The sequence below is a fragment of the Rhinolophus sinicus genome, chromosome 15 (genome assembly GCF_057876585.1).
Source record: "Rhinolophus sinicus isolate RSI-liver-muscle chromosome 15, RSI-T2T, whole genome shotgun sequence".
NCBI lineage: Eukaryota > Metazoa > Chordata > Mammalia > Chiroptera > Rhinolophidae > Rhinolophus > Rhinolophus sinicus.
In genome coordinates this window covers 6,538,571-6,561,442 of record NC_142515.1, presented here as the reverse complement: position 1 = coordinate 6,561,442, position 22,872 = coordinate 6,538,571, and the positions used below count along the sequence as shown (strand labels likewise).

General features: G+C 50.7%; 1 protein-coding gene and 1 long non-coding RNA gene across 12 annotated transcripts in view; one reads left to right on the top strand and one right to left on the bottom strand.

Annotated features, from left to right (window-relative positions):
* The first annotated feature begins 1,806 nt into the window (after window positions 1-1,806).
* Window positions 1,807-3,443, top strand: LOC141572881 (uncharacterized). 2 transcript variants are annotated; one of them, XR_012498364.2, is made up of 3 exons: window positions 1,807-1,941; window positions 2,057-2,237; window positions 2,862-3,443. It is a non-coding gene; the product is annotated as an uncharacterized LOC141572881 (long non-coding RNA). The 2 variants fall into 2 exon arrangements; XR_012498363.2 differs by lacking the exon at window positions 2,862-3,443 and adding an exon at window positions 2,463-2,591.
* Window positions 3,444-3,499: 56 nt separating this feature from the next.
* The window catches only part of CHST15 (carbohydrate sulfotransferase 15), an 80,201-nt gene continuing 60,828 nt past the window's right edge, over window positions 3,500-22,872 (bottom strand). For 9 of the 10 annotated variants that reach the window (XM_088791757.1, XM_019742197.3, XM_019742202.3 and 6 more), the window contains 3 exons: window positions 11,547-11,703; window positions 7,400-7,547; window positions 3,500-5,861 (listed from right to left, as the gene is read on the bottom strand). In XM_088791757.1, coding sequence (XP_088647883.1) covers window positions 5,671-5,861; window positions 7,400-7,547; window positions 11,547-11,703 — 496 coding nt within the window. In that variant the 3' untranslated portion in view covers window positions 3,500-5,670. The other variant, XM_088791761.1, reaches the window with a different exon arrangement.

Below are 22,872 nucleotides of genomic sequence, written 5' to 3'. Positions count from 1 at the left end.
ATCAATTATGATTGTTCCCAAGTCTTTCTTATGCCGATTGTGCTTGACATTATATATATGCACAATTTAATTAAATATATAAGCCAGTTCTCAAACTGTTTAGTATCAAGAGTCCTTTACACTCTGAAAAAGTACTGAAAATCCTAAAGAGCTTTTGTTTATACCATTTACATCCACCAACATTTACTGCATCTGACACTAAAGGTGAGAGACTTTAAAGCACATGAATGCACGAGCACATGTCCCCGAGTGGGCCGTGGCTGCTGGGAACCGTCACTTTGTACATTCATGAGGAAACGAGAGCATGAAGGGCGAATGGCATCCTGTTACAATCGTGAAAACAGTTGTGGCTGGTGGATCTCTTAAAAGATCTTGAGGGTCCCCACCGTTGGAGAACCACGGATGTAAACTAAGGAAATATGAGTGCAAACCACGAGCTGCTCTCTGAAAACCAGGTTGAAAAATGTCGGCAAGTCCCAGCACAGATGAGGGAAATAATTTGGGGAGAATACCCAAGGACAAGTAACGGAGGACTGCCCCGGGTAGCTTTGCAGGTGGCTTCCATTCTCATGCCCTTTAGAAAATCAAAACCAGAACCAGTGCTGACTCATCAAGATGTGGATTCAGCAACAGAGATGACAGAGCACACCTACCTGTGACTCAGGTTCAGACAAGAAGCTTTGGCCCTTTTATCAAAAGATAGACAAATTAAAAACTATTTTGAGTGCAATAAAAAGCTTAAGAAATGTATCTGGGGGTAAGTAGGATTTCCCCATTTTTCCAACTTGCCCAATGAAGTCTCCAGTCACAGATACTTGGAGAAGGTGGACCCAGCCCAGCCCGTCCTCTCCCACCATGGACACCAGCTCCAGGCCTAATCCTGGTCTTTGGCCTCTCCCACTGCCTCACGTAGCCAGCATGTCACAAATACTTGGGGAAAGAACCAGCAAGAGAATCAACAAATGAGCTCCCCACCCACCAATGCCTGGCCTACGGCCTTGTGCAAATCAGAGGATCAGAAAATATTTGCTAAAACATTAAATTTTGACTTTCGCACATTTTCTAGCTGGAGTGTGTCCCTGTGGTGCTTTCGAGACCGTGGGGTAAGGCTGAGCCCAGAGGCAGCCAGTCCACTTCTGATGTGCCCGCCTAAGAGCTGACCAAGCAGATATGCAAATGAGGGGAACAGAGAGGAGCAGGGGCACAGCCAAGGCAAGAGGGCTGGGGACAGGGAGGGGCTTCAGGAGCAGGACAATATGGGCCATCAGGCACGATCGATGAAAGTGAGGTTGGAGGTCAGCCTTCCCATGCCATCCCTGGAGTCTGGGGCCACCAAGGTCACAGGCCCCTGAGGTGCTCAGGGACCAGAAAGCATCCTAACTATTTTTGTAGCGTTCACAGTGTTCTAAGCATTCACCCTTAGAAGCATAACTAACTTGAAAACAGCTGAACTTCAGAAACTGAAAACTGCACCTGGGGCTGATGTGTGTCTCCTGGGGAACTGAGAAAGTAGCTTTAAAAAAACCTCAAACTTGTAAGTACTCAAAATTCACCTCTACTCAGAGGTACAGAAATAGTCCTTGGGGGAGGGGCAGAGGGCACTTGGGAGGAACGTAGCAAAGAATGACTTGCGATTTGAATTTGGAAGACAGGTGGGTCTTTCACCCTGCCTCACTTCACCCTGTCCCACTCACCACAGTGAGAGCCCTGACTAGACAGGAAGAGGCACCATCTCAGAACAGATATGTCTGAAAGCCCGGCCCTCTGGCTAGGCAGCCGCGCGCCCATTCAGACCTGCCTGGGCCCCACAGGGCACAGCCACAAGGGGTGGGCTGATGGGCACCCTGACCCCTGACTACCCAACCAGCACACTGGACCACCCTCCTATGGTGGACAGAATAATGGCCTCAGACGATGTCCGCACCCTCACCCCTGGAACCTGTAAGTCTGTTACCTTACTTGGCAAAAGGGGCTCTGCAGCTTGATCTTGAGCTGGGGACATGATTCTGTGTTACCCCAGAATCTGTGGGCCCAGAGCAATCACAGGGTCTTACAGGAGGCAGGAGGGTGAGAGTCAGAGATTTGAAGATGAAGGGAGGGCTCACAAGCCAAGGAACGTGGCAGCTTCTGGAGGCTGGAAGGCGAGGACACTTCTCCCGGAGAGCCCCCAGAAGGAACCAGCCCTGCCCACACTGCTTTAGCCCGTGACTGCCTTTGGATTCTTGACCTCCAGAACTGTAAGATAATACGCTTGTTTTAAGCCACTCAATTTGGGGTAACTTGTTACTGCAGCCACAGGACACTCAGGCAGCTCCCCGGGGTCGGCAGCTGCCCCTCTTGCTGCAGCCTCCACCCCACGGAACCTGGTCTCGCTTGGCTGTTTGGCAGGGAACCCTGCCATGTGAGGTTCTGGGGAAGTGTTAACTTCCCATGATTCGCAACAGGCTCTGAGTCTCCCACAGGCGAAGTGGCTGCCCACAAGGTGAGATTTCTGGAGCAACAGGAAAAGCCCCGCCCACACATGGTACCTCTGTGCTGGGAGATGAGGCCTGAGACGCCCCTGCCAAGAACGCGGCCTTTGCTCCAACTCCCGAAGAGGGGCATCTGGGGAGAGGCCATTGCGAGATTCATATAAAGACGTGGCTAATCCTCATCAGAATGTCCCGAGAGCTGGTTCCTGGGGCGGGGGTGGTCAGAGAGCAGAGGGGGAAAGACTTGTGCAACTGACCCTCAAGACTCACCCATCTGGCCTGTCCATGTCTCCCCCCATCCCCTTTCTCTTCACAGGCACAGGACTTTCGCTGCTGAGCAAAGCCGTTCCTGGCTCTTTCATCAATAAACAGGGCTCCTTTCGTTTCCAGGTCTGGACTCACCTGCGCCCCTTCCCCCAGCATACCACTGCGGAGGCAATGTGCGCGAGATGGGTGGGTGTTCCCAGAACTGGGGGGCCAACCCGTGGTCCACACTGTCCCCAGGATGACCCAGCTTTCCAGAACCCCAAACTTCAGACAACCCCTATGTTGAATCCCCTAGGCTTGCCCCCTCCCCAAGTGCTGCCAGGACACCCTAGTGTAATGATATGCACCCACTGACACCAGGAATCTCAAACTCACAGCCCCCAGGGGCTAGGCAGACCACGGGGACGGAGGGAAGCAGCCACATTGAGAGTATCCTATGGGGAGTGGCAGGGCCTGTGGTCACCCAACTTCCAATCCATACGTCTGAAGACAACATCTGGCCTGTCTGTGGTCAGGGCCGGACCTCGTCCCCCAGACTCACACCCCCAGCAGGCCCCCCAGGGCGTCCCTGGTAACGTCTGCACCCTTCTCTGGGATCTTGTCTCTTTCACTGCTCATGGTAGGCGGTAGGTCCCTGTCATACAGAAGCGGTAACAACGCATGCAGGTAAGACACAGAGCTCCTTCCGCGATGCATTCACGCACAGTGGACACTGTGGAGAGAACCCGCCACAAGGGCTGTGACAACAAGGAGAGCCTCAGTCGTAGGGGTCCCCATTTAATTCTGGTAAATAGTAATACAAGTACAGTGTCACTGTGGTTCACTTAACATACCTTACAGGACTAAGGGATACAAGATAATACAGTCCCATATACAGCTTTGCAGAACATGAAGGAACTTCAATACCAGGTCGTGAGAAATGCTCCATTTCGCTTTGGTTTGGGGTGACAGGCTCCAGGACCACCGCTCGAAATGGCATCTGTGCTGTCCACATGAACAGGCCTTGAACGAGGGACAGCAAAGGCAAAAGCCCTTCCGAGCAAGGTCCCTTGAGAGAAACTGCGTCTGGGTGGCGCTGATTGGCACAGAATGGATGGCCTGCGTATATAAAAAGATCTGTATAATAAACCAAATAATATTGGAAATAATCCCGTCAGGAATACTTCTGTAAGAAGCAGAATTATGCTACATGCTATTCACATGCGTAGGAGTGCATAAGAAAAGTCCCGTGGGGTAACTATGGTTGGGGTGGAACAGCAAAATCCGTTCTGAAAATGACAAGACAGAGACATTAATCCACGAAAGGGCTGTGTCCGGGGGCCTTGTCAGCCACAGAGCTGAAGGGAACCCACTCGGAAAATGCACCCACACACGCACACACACACACACACACACACACACACCCTGTGCTGCCAATAAATACACACACACACACACTGACATGCTGCCCCTAACACACCCTTGTGCTCTGGCCAGACTGCCCTGCTGGCTGCTGCTCTGGGTGCCAGCTATGAGAAAGGAGGGCACTGTCCCTGAAAGTGGGTGTTCTGGACACACAGCTCCTCCAGCAGCAGAAACAGCCGGGCTGGGCCAGCACTGAGCCCTCCGCACGTCTGCAATGGGCTGTGCCTCCCACGGCAGGATGGACGACAACAGCACTAGGCTGGAAGCTGAGGAAATCCTCAGGCCTGCGAGCGACAGGGGGTCAGGCGGCCTTTGCACTTCCTGACCTTGTGTCCAGGAGCTTGACTGCGTTCACAGCTAGCTCCCCTTCACAACACTCTGGTGCATAGCTTCACTGGGGTCCCGCCTGGGGCTGTGTGCCAGTGGGCTCCAGGCCTCTCTTCAATTGTTCCCCATCGCCTCCAAGAAATGACAAGAACTTTAGCCCCATCCATCGGTAAAGCAAGCTGCCAGGTGGCCCAGAAAGTTCCATTAAGAATCCAGCATACCATGTTCGGCCCCAGCGCACTGTGTTTCTGAATCAGGACTGGAGTACCTGCAGTCTGGGAACTGGGGCGGGGCCTCCGGCCACACGTGGCAGAGCGTGTGAGTCATAAGCTCACTCCAGGGGGGAGGCTGAGCCGTGGGCGGCCTGGACTAAAACTTCAAACACCCTGCAGTCTCGATGGCCTCGTGTGCAGGAAGGCCCGGTGACCTAGGTGTCCATGAAGTATTCCTTCCGCTCCTTGAAATTGCTTGGTCTGGTGTTAAGAGCCCAAATCTCCCTTCCAATGATAAGCTGAATTTATATTCCAATTATGAACGGAATAAACTCTTGACAAAACATCTGAAGAGGCAGAAAGAGAGCTCCGGCTAGCGAAATGCAGAAAGTGGCTTGTTTTAAAGGCCTTCGTTCTCTATGTTAAACCTAAGTCCCCAGGGACAGAATGGGAGGAGGTCTGGGGGACAACAGGACTTGTATCTGAAGAGACTGAACGACTGCCTTTGAAGTAAAAGGGGAAACGAATGAAAGAGCCTCAAATTCTCTGCCAAAGGAGCTAGTGATCTAAACAGAGTATTTCAGGACTGAATGTGAAGAGTACGTTCTGGCAGGCCCCGGGGCATGGCCTCAGGCGTGCTCCGATGGACCCCAGAATCCCAGGCCCCAGACTCGATGCTCTCCCCTCGGCACCCAGTCCCGCGCCCATCGGCCTTGTCCCACGAGCACCGGCCAGCCTCCGAGCAGAAGGCAATGCGTCCGGAAGTGGGGTTTCCAGTGGAATGAGCGCTGTGACGGGTCTGCTGCTGGGCCAGGTGACATCAAAAGGAAATTCTGAAGGGTTAATAATAAAGATGTGCCTGGGAGGGAAAGGAGACTCGGGTCTCAGGGTTTTCTCCATGCTGTAAGTACGATTCCCCATAAAGAGAGACTTTAAAATCACGGTAATAATGAACCCACAGGCCCGGTGAGAAGAGTAGGAACTCAGCCTCATGTCTTCTTCCAGGTGAAGGCCTCGTCGGCAAGGACCTGCGCCAGCTTGGCATTGAAAGGCCCGTAGAAGTCCTGCAGAATCTTCTGTGTGACCGGCCACATGGGCCCCAGGTTCCGGTCCTCGGGACGCCGAGCGTTGGATGCGGGGCTCTTTGTCATCAAGGCCTCTTGTTTCTCACTTAAGGGCCCTGGAATACAAAGAAAAGAGCCCTGTGAGACCCAAGGCGTGGCAGGAGGCAAGAGGAACTTTGCAGAAATCCCAGCCATGCTTCGTACATGTTGAGACAGGAGTCCCCTTCCCTCAAGAATGTGTTTTGAGATCAAAATTCTTTGGCTGGGTCCATTTCGGAGTTGCTGAGGGTGGAAGGTAGAAACAGCATTACGAAAACAGCAGATGCCATGGCCCAGTGTCGGACGCCCACTCATGAAGGCACACCTGGGATATTAGGCTGCCACCTCACTTCTTGGTTTCATTTCCAACTGCCCATAAAGGGCTGGCTCCCCTGTCTGTCAGCCTGTCCTCGGACGACTGAGTGACCTGCCAGGCCTAGTCCATGCACTTAGACTGTCCTATTAACCAACCCACTGGAATTCTGCCACCATCATTTCTACTTCGGGCCCCGTCGCTGGGCCACAATTCAACCTGTCTTGCTGTGAAGTGGCAATAGAGAGGGGGCAGGAAAGGAGCTGCCTGTGCCCTGAGACCGCACCCGCTGAACCTCTACCTGCAGCAAGGACATCAGTGTGGGGGATCAGTGTGGAGAGGCCGGGGAACAAGACAGCAAGTGCAGCCACCTGAGGTGGCCACCTCCATCTCCAGGCGTCTGGACCATCAGCCTCCCACTGCCCTAACTCATCAGATCAATGCCCAGACCTCTTTGCCCCAGGCTCGCGGGATCTGGCCAAAGTCTTGAGCCGCTACACAGAAAACCCATCTCCCCATGTTCTTGGGTTATGTGAGACAGAAGGAACAGAACTGGCCTTACTGTCCATCTGAGGGACTGAAGACAAGCCCATTAATGCTAGAGTCTACAGGTGGCCAAATCAAGTAAAACTGGTTCTAGGCCTTAGAAGGAAAAAGTAATCACACTCCATCACATTACCAGCTCTCCAAGAAAAGGAGAAAAAATCAAATGACAAAGGGGTCCCAAGTCCCACTGGGGGGGGGCAAATACATGTCTGCTCCCTAGAAGCCCACACCCAGCCACATGGTTCTGATTCCAGGGGTCCCAACAACACCTGAGATAATGTGATGACCTGTCTACTCCCTCCCCCAAGCCCTGTGGCCTTTGCAGGACTGTCCCAGCCACCCACTGACATCCTGTCCATCCCCAAGGCTCAACACACAGACTGTTTCCTTCCATGATCCCTTCAGCAGCTGGGATCCAAAATTACCTAGATGAACCTGTTGTAATGACACTAACCTTCCCCCATGTCATCCTATCAGTTACTCGGTTATCTGAGCTGCAGATTCCTCCTCTCCCTCCAGTGGACCCTAAGTTCCCACAGGAGAGGCTGTATCTTCTCTCCCAGGGACCCATCACCACACCATGCACAAGGTCCCACATGTAGTTGGCGCTTGACCAACAGGTGCTGAGTGGCCTCCCAGCTCAGCCCGCCCCTGCCCAGCTCACAGAGTCTGCATGCGACTCAGCGAGTCCCTCAAAGGGCCATTGTCCATGGAGCTCCAGCCCTGCTCCATGGGTTTTCAGCGTGACATTCATACCGAGGTTGAGAAACTGGAAGACCCTGTGCATGGTGTACTTGACATTGGATGCGTGGTCTTCCAGGCGGAGAACGAGGAACTGTTTCTTATTAAAAACAGTGAGCCAGTCCAGAAGGTACACAGCATACAGCCCAACTTGCAGCCTGACCTAGGGCCAAAGGAGGAAGAGGCATTATTCCCGGAGCAATTCCCCCAGCACCATACGGCACTTTCCGAAAGTACGCGAGTATTATGGCGCGTCATTATAAACGAACACCAGGTATCCTAGCAAACAACTGTCTTCAGAAGTTGGATTTTAAATGCCATGCATTCTTGCTGCTTGCTACACACGCAGAGGATTTCCACACTTGGGTGGCGTCTAATGCTCATGACGGCCCTGTAGGTGGTTCCGTGATACATTTCACAGCGAGGACTGAGAGAAAGGGAGAGGTCAAGGTCACAGCCACCAATCGTGGGCATGTTCTTTGCACAGCATGCTGGCTGTCTCTACTGCCACACCCAGCATACAACAGCCATGAAAAACACCTGCAGAGGCCGTGGAGACAAGCCAGATGAGTGAACTGTCAACGCCTGGGGCCATGTGAATATGAGTACTTCCGGCTAAAAGCAGCGTTGTACAAAGCCGCTCCCTTCCACCTGTATGTGTCCGGGGTCCTGGTCCTTCTCCTGGGCCTTCCCTCGTGCCAGACTGCAAGCCTGTATAGTGAAGAATTAACTTTACCCAAGGAGAGGTCTGGCCTTTGTCCTTGGCTCCCAGAGGTGACCGCTACGCACCTGGGACATCCTGTGTGATGAGTGTCTTTGCCAGCCTGGGAGATCTGGCCACTGGACAGTCTAACTCACGGGTTATTATGGGAGCTCTGTGCCATGACCTGCAGGAAGGACTGGAGACTAATGGCCAGCCACACGGACACCAGCAAATACTCAAAGGCTTGCGTGGGCTGCCCGAACTGGCAGCATCTATGTACAGCGCCAGCCTGCTGCTGGAAGGCATTCACGCTGCCCATGCCTCACGGCACAACTGTGAGCTGCGAGTCTAGACCCCACCAAGTGCTTCTCCCCTTGGCTGGTTTTAATCTGGGTCCTTTCCCTCCTGCAAGTCGTAACCGTGACTGTAACAGCTTTCAGTATGTGCTGTGATTCCTTCCAGTGAATTACTGATGCTGAGGGTGGTTTGGGGGACCTCCAACTTACAAGTGGTGTCAAAAGTGAGGGCCGTCTTGGAGGCTGTTCCCTCTAACTTTGCAGTTGACCCTAAGCTCTCAGCAAAGCTCCAGGAAAGAACTGGCCCTTCCCCTTCCCCTCTCAGGCCCCCTCCTCCAATGCTCCCCCTTCACAGGTCCTCGGGGACCCTGCTCCACTTCCTGTCTCCCACTCTGCCTCTCTCTAGTCTTTCCAAATGTTTCTCTTCGGCCACCTCTGCCTAGTTTAGTGCCACTCCCTCTGTCGTGGTCCCATCGGCACCTGCCTGGCACCGTCACAGCCTCCTAACCAGTGCTCCCATCTCTCGTCTGTGAATGCCTGGCCTGTGCTCCAAGCCTCCCCTGGTCACCATGGAAGAAAGTCCTCAGTGTGGCCTCAGCACCCAGCCACCCCCTCCACGGGCACAACCTCCCAGCTCCCCAGGTTCCATCTCCCATCTCACATCCTTAGACAGACACCCTGACATCATATTTCCTTTCTTTCCCAGCTCAACCTTGAGCTCTTAAAGGGCAGGGACCACAGCTCTTCCATCACCTCCTGCACAAGGGCGTGTGCCTGGCGCTTATCTGTTCGCTGGCGGAATTGCTGAAGGCCGTGGCAACTGTCAGACGATGAAACATTTCACAAAATACATGCAGACACGGACCAGTTTCATCTCTCCCTATTCCTTTTCCATTTCACTATATTTCTAATCGTGTGGGAGGACATGGAGGAAGAAAAACAATTAGAGGGATAAGCTGTCTCCAAATCCATTAGCTGCCTCCAGCCCCCGGGTTGTGTTACCTTATACGCCAGCTCGTAAAAAGACCTCAAGCTGGGCCAAAGCTGAAGAGAAAATGAGTGCATGCCAGCCTCAGAAATAAATATGGTATCGCCTCCAACAGATGAACTGTTATGAGAATGTCTTCTTGTTATGTCATCGGCCTCACAAAGCTTTTCAGTTCTGTGTCTGTCAGAGAGGACCAGCCAGACGAGCTTTATCTCTTCCAGAGAACCTGCCTTTATTACTCAAAAACTTTCCAGAAGGAAAGGAGCTCGGAGTTTGTGGCAGGATGGGGGCGTTTAAGGTCACTGCAGCCCGTCCATGACCAGGCCATGAGTGACAGGATATTTCTCTGAAAGTGTGTTTGTGCCCTCTCCGTGGTGGACAGACCTGCTGGACGAGGCCTCCTGCAGCAGGGTCTTCCTTCACAGGCAGGCTGGTCAGCGATGGCGGGGGAGGGAAAGGGGGGAGCTGCCCAGGACCAGCTGGTGGCACCCGCCAGAGCCTGGACCTGAAGCCAGGCCCCACACTCAGTCGGCATAAGGATTATTTTGAGCTAAAGGCAAATGAGAAAACACAGATACAAGAAAAGCTTCCTATCTCCCCCTACTGGCCTAAGAGCAGGACATAAATGTGTAAGGGGTCTCCCTTCCCCTCTCTAGCAGGAAGGATACAAGTTAATCACTGGGGACAACTCCGGACCCGTATCAGCCTGGAGGTGGCACCAGAGGATTCGACATAACAATCCCCGCTAAAACTAGCCCTTACCTACCACTCGTCCCCTTCCCACAATTTGCCCCCCAGAAACCCACAGTCCTTTCCTTTGTCTTGTCCTCTACAAATGGATTATGCCCTTATTAAGATGCTGACCACTGAGTTCTAACCACCCGAGTCACTCATCGCTGAGTGCTCCCGTGTGTATGTGTGACGCATACGTTAATAAACTTATTTTTCTCTTGTTAATCTGTCGTTTGTCCGTCTAGTTTACAGGGCCCCAGCCAACAAACCTAAGATGGGTACAGGAAAAGGATCCCTTACACATGAATGAACTACTACTCTTCAAGCATTGCAACAGCCTGGTAAAGCAGTATTATTACCCCCATTTTATGATGCAGCAATGAGTCTCCGAGAAGCTAAGACAACTGCCCAGAGTCACACAGCTAGCAAATGCCCGAGCTAGGAGCTGAACCCCTCCACTGCCTGGCTCCAAAAGACACTCCTACCCAGCACCATCCGCCTATTCTGTGCTTACCTGTGTGCTTGGTGCATTTTCCCTGCCAAATCACAAAGCTCAGCAGAACAGCCTGAAAGACTACCTGCTGCCCCTGTACATCCTGCCTGAGCTAGCGCCCTACCTTCCAGGTGAGCCCGCCTTGATAACAAGGAAGGGGGAGCAAAACCTGTTGACCTTGAACCCCTGGGGGTTCCAAGACTCCACCTCAAGCAGATGGGTCCGTGCCTCCCCACGTGACATGCTCAGCAGAGCAAGGCTTGTGAACCACACGCCAGGGCAGGTCACAGCCTTAGCCTCACTATGGAAGGTTACCTGCTGCACCAAACCTGCTGAAAAAGGCATTTAGAACAACCCACAGTGGAAAACCACACCTGAGCTAAAACAAGCTGAATTCGTCATTAACAGCTTCTTTTGCATTAAACAAAAAGATACAAAATGTATAGCTATATTCCTGAAGGAAAAAAAAAAAAAAAAAAAGAACTATTTATCCACTGACAGCCTGTCAAAGAAGCACTGAAAGTCACTGGAGGGTAATTTTTAAAACCAATGAAACAATCCACCACTGGAGAGAGAGAACGTGAAGACAATTTGAGAGGTGGGTGTCCTGGTGGCTGCCAGTCCTAATTGCAGTGTGTTCAGGAGCCTCTCTGAAAGGTAATCTTCCTAAATGCACCCTCATTCTCACACAGAGGGGAGAGAGCATTATAACTGGGAGATCAGCAGCGAAGAAAGCGGGGTGCCAGCGGAAAGGGGCCATCCGTTTTTACACTTTTACATCCAGGAATATTTGTTTTCTTTTTCTCATTAGCCACTGCTCAAAGGCACAGGGGCATTTGCACACCAAAACACTTCTCTGTGTTTACATGCTGACGTCCCCACCCACAATGCCCCTTGCATAATGACCACGAAGGGCCATTCGGTGAGAGGGAGGGCTCCCCGAAACGCACAGGCATGGCGTTGTTGAGGGTGTTGTTGTAGACGCAGGAACGCAGCGAGTAGTCCAGCATGCAATTTTCAAACAGCTGCAGAGCTTCTGTCACTTTTTCATGGAAGTCATCTGCAGATTTATTTGAACTTGCAAAGTAGAGATAGTCTGAGTACAACCTGTGAATAAAATAAATGCATATTTTTTTACCACCCGTGAATGGGTAATCTCGCCATTCGGGTGACAATGAAAATCAAGGAGCAATGAATTACATTATCTAGTTTTGTTCCTTAAAACGCCACCATTTCTCTTTGTTCCCTTGCAGAGGAGCCATCTCCCTACTCCCCCACCTTCATAGGGCCACCAGGTCTCTCCCAGACTCAGACTTGTCTACACTGGCCTCAGACAAACCACCAGTAGGATTTTTCTTTGTTCTTTCTAGCCACCTCAGGCCACGGCTGTTTTCACAGTAACAGTGAGCTCTGAAACAACACCAGATGACCGAAATCGTACTACAGCAGAGAGGCCATGAAAATCGTATGCTCCTTCCGGTTCCTCCCCCCTCTCTGGGAGGCAACAATAACAAGAGCATCTGTCACTCTCGCAATATTACATTCCACATGAAATTCCTGGCCCTTTCCACAGATATTTGAACATTGCAAAAGACATTATGAAACGTGTCTCTCTAGATTGGTAGGGACCTATTTCTTTTTTTTATCACAGTGTAAAAACATCCCCACATATGCATGCAGACACCCCCGGGCCTGTGTGTGTGTGTTCATACACGTGGATCTGTTCATACAGACCCTGCCACAGGTACGTGATAATGTTTTCGTACAGGAACTGACAGTCTCTCCTTGACCACACTTGACGCAGGCTCCTCTGAAGCTTCTTCTCAACGAGGCTTCAGCTTCTGGACTTTCGTGTCTGTCTTTGTTTGTGTTGCCCGATTTTAGACAGAATAACCCACCTTCCATATGCGATTGGGTCGCTCAGCCCTCACCATTCCCCAGGTGGTGTCTGATCAGCCCAGCCAGCCGACAGCGAGAATCCTGTCCGGTGAGTTTAGCCAGAATCCCCCTTACTCCTCGTGTTTCCTCTTAGTCATTTCCCATCCACTGACACCCCCTAGCCTCTGTCACTGCAAAACCCCATCACAGTAATCCCTATACCAACGTGACACTCCTGAATAAAGTCTGCCTTCCCATTCTTTAACACGTGCAGGAATAATTTTTACTTTTCCTTTCTTTCTCTCTCTCTTTCTTTCCTCCCCATCCTCCCTCCCTTGCAAATCCTCTGAAAATATATTATATTGGACTTTCAACATTACACATAGATTTTCTTTTACCATAGGCTGTTTCTTTTGATACATACGATGAACAAAAGTAAACCAAGTTATGACAATGTAATAAGCACAGCTTTCACTTAGAAGTGTCCTTTCCCAATTTCCTCAATGGTCCTAACACAGTCCTACTCCCCACAGGTGACCATTGTTACCAGGTTCTTATACATCCTTCCAGAAATTTTCTGTGCATACTCAAGCATATATCTGCATAGTGTATATTTTAAAAAATAGATATATCAGATTGTATCAGATGGGACCATAATATATCTATTATCATGGCACTTCTCAAATCATTTAATTTTGAATATTCGTAAAAGTCGACACTATAGTACCCGGAAGCCTAATATAACATTACTTTTTCCACTGTCACCCAGTAGTTTTTTTCTTTAACTGAACTTCCCAGTTGCGAGTTTCCTCAGCCTTTTTCTCCGTTTCTGCTTATTGAGAGGGTTAAGTCTTGATCCCATTTCTGGTTTTCAAAAATCCCCACTTTGTTTCCATCTTGTGCCTTTTCAATGCACACCTCCAAGTGCCCCACTGCTGTGCCCGGCACCCTTCACAGGACACAACCCCAGCTGCTGAAGGGACTCGAGGCTGATGTACACTGGCCCCATGGCTCCAGAGGGTCACGATTCTCCCTCCTCTAAGCTCCATATTTTCTGTTTCCCCAACTTCTCCAATTTGGCTCCTCTTTCTGTTGACGGCAGTTCAGCCCATCTTATTGCTGTATATACCCACGTGTCTGGGGACGTGCCATCTGCATGGCCAAGTGCACCCAGCACTTCCACCTGTCCCCAGCCCTGGGCCACACACACTCCTGCAGAAACCGCAGTGCCCCTGTTGCATGGGGCAGCTACAAATGCTTCTTCTCCAGACCCCTCACCTCTAGTGCCAGGCACAGGAGGACACAAAGGTTAACAATGCAAACATCGCTTCTTAGGGACCAGATCTCCTCATCCTCCGGTACGGGCACAGTGCCTTCCACATGGCCCTTTTGAACTCATCCACAGCCAATGTCCACAGAGGACACCTCTGACAGGTCCTGAGAGGTCTGCGATCTACCCACAGATTGCCTAGAATCCAAACACAGGCTGGAACACGAGTGCTCTGGACATCTGAGCCTGGACAGCCAAGCGCTCCAAAACGACCTGCTTCGAGCTGCTCATTAGAGATGCTCACTGATGCTCAGTAGATTCTCCCTGAGAGCTGTGCTCACTGAGTGCAGTAGCCAGGATGACGCTACAGGCGCCTATTACTTCTGGTGGCCACATCAGCTGTGCCATTTTCCCTCTTCAAAAACAGGACATCCCTCAATACAAACATGGCACCTGTCAGTGCAGGGTCAGGCCTGGTTAGTATAACCTAAAAGGCTGATGGATGAGTGCCAAAATTAGATGTGCATGGACCTCAACGTGCAGCTCGCTCTATGTGCCAAGGGAGGCTGTGTGGCAGTGGGTCTGAGGGGTGCCCTTCCCGGCTCACACGTTTCCTACCCGTCCTATCAACACGGCACAGCCCCAGAAACGATGTCCGTGAAAAGCACCAGATGCCTTTGAAACTGTCATCACAGGCTATTTAATAGGAAGTCCAAGTTCAGAGTTCTTACCAAGGACTTCCAGAACTATCCAAACTCTTTGGTGTAACTGGAATTCTATCACATAAATTACCACCTAAAAACCCCCCAAAATTTCGCTTTCCATAGTGACAGTTTATTTGGTGGTAATAACATTTTCTGTACACATTTGGCTCATAAATAAAACAACAGCCCCTAAAGCTGCCTCTGTTGTAAATACAAAGTAACTTCATGACGAATCTGCTGATTCCATAGAATTCTTCAGAGACCAGGAAGTGATTTGGGGGAACAAACTGGGACGCGTCCAGTGTTCCAACCAGGAAGCCCAGCCCTGCCCGGCTGAGACTACTGATTCTCATCTGCTTGGGGTACGGTGACATGAACTCAGGACCCCACCCTTCTGTGAGTCATGTCTACAGCCTCTGAGAGCCAGACCAGAATGAGGGAAAATGTCCCGGCCCCGCAGGGCCCCCCAGGGCTCCCAGACCTGCCGACAGGACGGGCAGTGGGTGCCAGGATTCCCGAGAGCCGTGTGCGCGCGCATCTCCGAGGACAAGTGGTTCACGCCCCACTTTGTCAGCAACGTCTGAGCGGGAACTTGAGTCACCATAACGATGGCCACCCCTCCATTTTGGATACTGTAGATTTCTCCAACAGACATGTCCACACCCTAATCCCATCCTGTGAATGGGATCTTATTTGGAAATAGGGTCTTTGCAGATGTAATTATGTTGCAGGTCTTCAGATGAGATCATCCTGGATTTAGGGTGGTCCTAAATGCAATGACTGGTGTCCTCCCCACAGGCACATGGGGAGAAGGCCAATGTGAAGACAGAGGCAGATACTGGAGAAGGAACGCCAAGGGACTGCCAGAAGCCACCGGAAGCCACCGGAAGCCACCGGAAGCCACCCGAAGCCGGAAGAGATGCATGGAACAGATTCTCCCTCACAGCCCCCAGAAGGAACTGACCTTGTTGACACCTTGATTCGGGACTTCCAGCCTCCAGAACTGTGAAGGGAGACATTTCTGTTGTTTTAAGTCACCCAGCTTATGGTAATGTGTTATGACAGCCCTAGGGAACTCACACAGAGTCTAAATCCCAGTTCCCAGGAACACTGCGGGGTCTTGTCAGCACGTCTCTCCTACCCCGAGGCCCTGGAAGAGTCGCCTGAGTGGGTAGGAGGGCCAAGCCCCCATGGCCAGCTTTCCCACGGAGAAACAAGTAGGAAGGCAAACGCAAAACGTGGGCTCTTGGGTTCAAGGAGCACTGTTCAAACCCACCCCAAGAATGAGGCTAATGCCTCCTAAGAATATCTGCAGTAAACAATGCCAGGATTTCCCCACATCTACCCTCTGGGGAAAGAGTCAGGTAAATGACCTTGGGTGAGTGAAAGCCACTTGATGGGTTAAAACTACTCAGAAAATATTGAGGACAGCAATGTATCAAGAATAAGTATCCAAAATAGATCTCCAAAAGCTGGAGCAGTCACACTCGTGTAACAAGTTGAAATGTAAAGAGATAAACCTAAGCGTCCACATTTTAGTCTTTAAAATCAACCAAACAATGATGAAGTAGGGGAAAGAGGCCAACAAGGAAAACATGTAAGGAACTTGGTTGACATAAGCTCGTAATAAATCATCACAGAACTTCAGAGACACTGATGCAGACTCAGGATGCATTAATAGAGGTAAGGCATTGAGAATGTGGGAGGGTGTTGCTCTGCTCCTCCGTGGTGGACCCCAAAGGACAAAGGACGCTTGCCTGCGGTGCTGGGAGCCAAACATTGAGGGGGAAGGAGCTGTTGCAGCTGAAGAAGCAAGACTCGGCAGGAAGGATGCCAGCTTCAAAAGCTAAAAGGGGGTCCAGAGCTGGGAGATCTGTCCCATACTCCAGGGAATAGAAGGTTCAGGAAGAAAGACTGGTTTGATTCAAGGGAAAATGTCTCTAGATGGGACAGTCCAGCACGAAATGAGGGATCTGAGCAGCAAGAGACCCCAAGGTTGGAGGGGTGAAGGCCCCGAGGCAGAGTGAGAGCCAACGGACCCTAACACCCAGCCAGCCCCAAGTTTTGGGTCTGCTAAGCCCCCTCCTGCAGAACCACCTCATTTTCTTACTCTTAAACCATCCCAAACAGATGGGTGTTACATTTGGCCAGGACGGTTTCCAACAGCAATTCCAAATATAAGTCCAAATACATTCCAGGCCGTCTGTGCTGTGGTTATTTCAGAGGCTGTTGGGTGGCCGCGGGACGCTGGGCCTGCACTCAGGTCATGCTTTCCAGTTCCTTCCCTGTGCATCGCAGGGTCCCGGGACCTCAGCACTGCTGGAGGGGGCGTGGGATTGGATGTGTACGTTAGGGGGGCTCCCTAACTTGGTGCCATGTCTCTCCCCACAGAGACAAGGAGTGGCTGTCATCTTGAAGACCCCACCAGGTAAAATCTGGACAGTTACCCCAAGGCCACCGTTGAATTCATTCAATGACCCTGACGGGAGCAGCTCTGAGTCCAGGTGAGCAGAGGTGGGCCTACACATCACCACAAAGACAGGGGCACCGTAACTCCGTGGGGCCCTCCTCCAGCCCAGGCTCACGTGCGTGCTATGTGGGCTCAGTTCCCAGAATCCTCCCTGTGTCCACCCCTGATGTGGCCACTCGTGGTTACTGAGGGCTGTCCCTCTCTGGGCCACGTGAGCGTGTTCTCCTTCCATATTCACAACCACCCCACGAGATACACGCCGACTGTCATTACCCTGGCTTATGAGGACAGCACTGCTATTTAGAGGGATTAAGAACATTCCCAAGGTCACACGGCCCAGGAGGCTATGGGGCTGGGCCCCAAAATCTCCCCAGTCTGCCTGACCCTAAGGCCCACTGGCCCAACAGGACGTGGCCCCTGGCCTCATAGTTTAGGAATGGAGCCAAATCAACAGCTGAACTAATTTTTTTTGGTTTTTGTTTGTTTTGAATGTTTAGGTATGTAGTGATTTGGAAGGAAAAGTCAACTGTTACAGAACTACTTAATAAGTTACAGAAGACTGAAAAGCAATTACAACGTGTAATAGATCCGCAAACAACTATTCAGAACAAACACAAGAAACTTTACTGCCACGATCAGGAAAAGCAAATGAGTTTATGGGACATCACACTGGGCATCTAAAAAATGAGAGCAATAGGCAGGTAGGTGTTCAGGCATCCATCACAATTTCAGGACTCACTGCCTGATCTCTTATCACTTCGATAAGCTCACATTCATTGGTAATTGCAGTCACTCATTCGATTTTAATAGTTTTTGTTCTTAAATGATGAAGTGCCTGTTAACTGGCCTTCCGTCTCTGTGGAGACTCTGCAAGTTCTAGCTCGAACATCACTGAGGTGGTGACACCTCTCCCTGTGCTGGTTTCTCCTCCTTCCGTAATATTTTTGTTCATACCATTTTAAAATCAAGGCATAATGCACATGTCATAAGATTCACCCTTTGAACGTGAACAACTCTGCAGTGCTTACTACCTTCACACGGTTGTACATGCTCCTACATCAGCTCGCTCCAGTCACTCCCAAAAGTGGCTGTGGGTTTGAACCTGTCAGGACCCAGAGGGGCCCATGTGGGGAGTCACTAACATTGCCAAGTGGGAAGGCACAAGAAGTACAAGTGGCAGTGTCAGGTTCACGCCAGACAAGGGCAGGCTCTCGGAGGCCGTGAGCTGTGCCATCTCTTCCGGTTACGGCTCCTCACACCGGACGTCTCCGAATCTTGCTCTGAGGAAAGATCCGCGTAGAGGCTGAAGTGGCGGGGTGGATGGGAGCAGCTCCTGGGCTGCCTCGCCCCAGGCCATGCTGGCCCAATATCCCTGTGCTTCTTCAGCACCGCCAGGAGGCTTCTCAATGACACACATGTGAACAGTGACATTTCTTCAACCAGACGCCCGCAAGAGGTGGGCACACTCATGTCTTCCCATTCACCCCCCTCTCCCAAAGACATCGCACAGTTCTGTCTAAACCTTCGACCCACCTGGAGGGTCGTAATACCTGTGATTACAAAAAACGAATGCTAGAGCAACCCCTCATTATTCTGCATTTACAGGCATCCAGATTCAAATTACTGATCAATAACTTCCCAAGCTCTGATATGGTGCGATCAATAATGATTATATACATATATTTCCTACAAGGAATAAAGGCCATTTGAAGCTGGAAAGGAGGCCCTTTTGTCCCACTGATTCACAAAGCATGACTATCTCATCACAAGGGACAGTGAAGCAGGACTGACCAAGCCAGGTCGTTTTGGAGGAAATGTCCAGAGTTACCTGAGGCCGTTATCAGTGGGGGACAGTGATGTTTGTTTTCTGCCAGAAAAGGACACCCAGGTTTGGGCTGAAAATACGCACATGGATACAAAGCTTCCTGTTCACTGGGGCCATTTGGGGGTGGTCTTTTCTCCTGTTGAGCTTGAGTGAGGTTCGGGGTCCACCTTTCCTCCTTCCAGAGCACCCAATCCCAGGTCCTCGGTAAATGTTCGTGGATGGAAGGCAGAACCTCTGAGAGGCAATACCAAGCATCCCTTTTACCCAGGAGCCCGGTCTGGTTCCCAAAGCACGTTCATACAATCCAGTGATCCTGACAGCAGGTGTCTACCGGTGACAAAAGTCAGGCGCACAGAGGATCGGCCGCTACCCCTGGTTGAGGCGGCACAGCCAGGGCGAGGTCCCAGGGTGTGGGACCTCACTACAGCGTGAATGCCCCTGTCCGCCAGGGCTGGCACGCATGTGACATGTGTTGACACCTCCCTCCCCACCCCCACCTCTTGGAAGGAGAGGTCTACGAATTCCACCTGGTGGCCCAGAGTTGACACGAGTGCCCTCCTGATCCCGGCCCGTTGGCACATGTCACCTCGAATGTCTGCACACTGAGAAAGAAGGGGTTCTTCTCCCCAGGTTCCTCACCACACAGAACCGCCCTTTGCAAACAGTCCTGTGGGAATACTCAGAACTGCCAATGACTTTGTAAACACTTCCCAAAAAAACAAACAGTGTTAAACACAGGAATTCTCAGCACGATGGTCCTCCCGCCAATAACAAAATGTGGTCCCTCACCAGGTGGTTATGCTCAACAGCCTTCAGAGAACGCCTCAGAGGCCGAGCTGTCCTGGCCGGGCCACAGCCAGCACTCCGCCTGCCGCCAGGTCTGACGCCAACACCCGTGCCTTTGGGCGGCTCACAGTTCAGCCCCATGAAAGGGAGCTCGTGCCACTTTCAGGGCCCACATAAAGGTGTGTCAGTAACACCCAGACAGGCAGCTTCTGAAAAGCAAAATGCCTGAATTCACCAGAAAATTAATAGGCAGCTTAGAGACACTTCACTACAGTCTTCCTCAAGACTACCTACCGCTTATAATTCTTACGCCTCCAAAGTCTCAGAGAGAAAAGTGGACAGTGAGAGCTGGAGGGAAGACGGGAAATGGATCTGTGGCTGTTGTCAAAACCTTTATACTCCAACAGCCTTTCTCCCCACTTCATCTCCTGCCCACAGGGGAGTTCTCCTAACTTTCCTTTGAGAGCATTTATATTAATAATTAATCCATCCATGGTGGGCAACAGCCTGCTTTTTAAACCTCGTGCAAATCTGTTCTAGAGAAAACATCACGTGACGCTGGAGTGCCAGCTCTCCGCTTCTGCCTGCGAGCTCCCAGCGACCTACAGAGGCTGGGCTGCTTGGAGAAGGTTTTCAGCACTGGCTGACTAGCAAGAGAGATTCTTGAGTCAGAGGTCCACAGGAATTCAAAAGCATCAATCCAGCTCAGCAACTTGTAAGGCCTGCTGGTTATTTCCTTGGGGTCGGCTTCTTGCTCTCGCTCATGGGGAGGTAAGTGAGTGAGCTGAACGCAGGCTTAGGCACCCACAAAGACTGGGGTCCTTACTGCTTACAGAGCTTTGCAAAGGTGGGGAGTCATACCCCACTATTCATGGCTCACAGTCCAGTCCCTCCCAGAAACTGCTCCCCTAAAAAAACCAGCCACACCCAAGGTTAAGTTTCCCAGGGCAGACCACCGCCAGTGGCTGGTGGGTAGGAAATGTCTCACTGGGGACAACTCCGAAGGGTCATCCCAGCTTCAGAGCCTCTGGTGGGGTCAGCCGCACCGGGGCCCAACCCTCCCTCTACCTGTCCTGTCCCATTGCCCCACACACGGCTGTCCCACATGCTCTCCTTATGATCCTTCTGCACACAAATCGCTGTCTCGGAGTCTGCTTCCTGGGACCGGACCTATGATAGGGTGAAAAGCTTGGCTCTTCCATCAGACATGGGATCAAATCCTAGCCTGGCCACTTACTAACCAGGTGACCATGGATAGCTGCCTTAACCCCACCTAAGAGCACATCACCCCAGCCCTCTCACCTGCTTGCAAAGCTTAAAGGAGGCAATGGCTGGAAAGGGTTTGACACAGCGCCAGGCTGGAGAAGGTGCTCAGTTAATGCTAGGTGACTTCACCGAGAGCTGTCCCCAGCCCCTGGACTAGACAGGCTGCAGGAGGGCAGACAGGAAGGATTTTGCTCTCCAATGCATACACCACATCTAGCACGTGAAGGGTGCTCAATCAGCGTTCAGTGATGAGTCAATGAGCGCTCAGTTTGTTTGTTATTATTATTTGCAACTACGGAGACCTAATAATAACAGCTAATAATTGTGTAATACTTTCCATTTGTCTTGCACTGATTAAATGTTACATATAGTAAATCATTTAATTCTCACAACCCTAGAGGTAGAACTATTTCCCCCTCGTTTCCTCAATGAGGAAATGAGGCACAGAGAGGTTGAATAACTTGCCTGAGGTCACACAGCCAGTGAGTGGCAGAGCTGGGGTTCAAATGCAGACCATCTGTTCCCCCGAGACTGTGTCTCTATTGCCACAATGCAGGTTCGCTGGCTGCTCACCATGCCCACACCCTACCACTCACTCTGCAGATGGAGTGAAAGCCATGAACCCAGGATTCCTGTCCCAAGGTTTAGCGTGGCTTATTTGTTCTCTGTGCAAACGACCGACTGCATACCATGTTTCCCCGAAAATAAGACCTAGCCGGTTTTATATTAATTTTTGCTCCAAAAGACGCATTAGAGTTGATTGTCTGGCTAGATCTTATTTTGGGGGAAACACGGTATAAACGAATGCTTTTCATTAAGGGCTTCACTACTTCCATTCCTAGTTGACTGTCATAAATTATTTAACCAGCACAGTGGTTGCTAAAAATCAATTAGTTTATCTAAGCAGATGAAGGAAACAACGCCCCAGGTTCTAAGGCTCAAAATCAAGTTTTCACCCTTTGAGCTGAGTTCTCCTTCCCTTTTGACTCATCATGAAACGTGAAAAGCAAACGCTCCTGTTGAGCCCTTTTCTGTGTATTGCATTAAGACTACACGTAGAATTAAAACCAAAACACCGAGACGGTAAACTCCTTAACAGATGGTACACGACAACTTTCCACATGTCTCTTGAATGAACTACGTCAGAAGGGTCAGCACCTTCCAGCCATTTTCCCTATTTCGTGGGGGCTGTAACTGCCTCTGAATTAAGCAGCAAATTCTATCAACCGTCTCACGAATAAAAAGGCAGAAGGTTAACGTGAGATGCGCTGAAAAGAATAGTCTTTTCCACTTGAGATTCTAATTAAATGAAAAATTCTGCTTGTAATTGGTGGCTTCTTTTTAACTGAGATGATTTAGCCTAGGAATGCATCACTTGAGTTTTAAATTATCATTATTTCTTACATAGAGAAACTTTTAGCAAGAATTCTTGGCTGGCCCAGGCCTTAAGATCTGCCCCCTCCACTTTCCACCATTCCTCTTTTCTCCTCCAGAAAAATAAATGGACGTACCATTTACATCTTTCTCTGGAAGCTTAAAAGTGACTGATTTGATTTTGCTTACAATTCCAACATTTTCAAACCCTCTAGCTTTGACCAATTCTAGAAATAAAGGCTAAATGTAAATCTAAAACTAGAAATAGAAGCCCTCCCCTCTCCCCCCCCCCCCCCAATCTTATCTCCAAGCCAATTTGTAGAAGGAAATGAACAGTTTGGCCCAATCCCACTGGCAGCAAGCAACCTAGGGAATCTCCCACTTGCAGAAGTGCGAGGTCACGGGGCCCAATTAGACTATGGAAACTTGGACTCTGAGTGTTTGTTTCTTCAAGAGTGACCTAAACACCCAATATTTATCATGCTTTCTGGCTGGGATGGGAAACGAGCCAGCCACTTCAGATAGGCCATGAGTCACAGGTTTCTAAAGAGAAGAAATTCCTATTGTTGCACATTTTTATAAATGTTTAAAAAGCAATGGGACAGCTGCTGCCATCAATAACCCCCACAAAATATGTGTGCAAGAACACGCACTCTGCTGCAGGCACGGAGGCCCAGCCCAGCCGTTCCTCTTCTCAGCTACA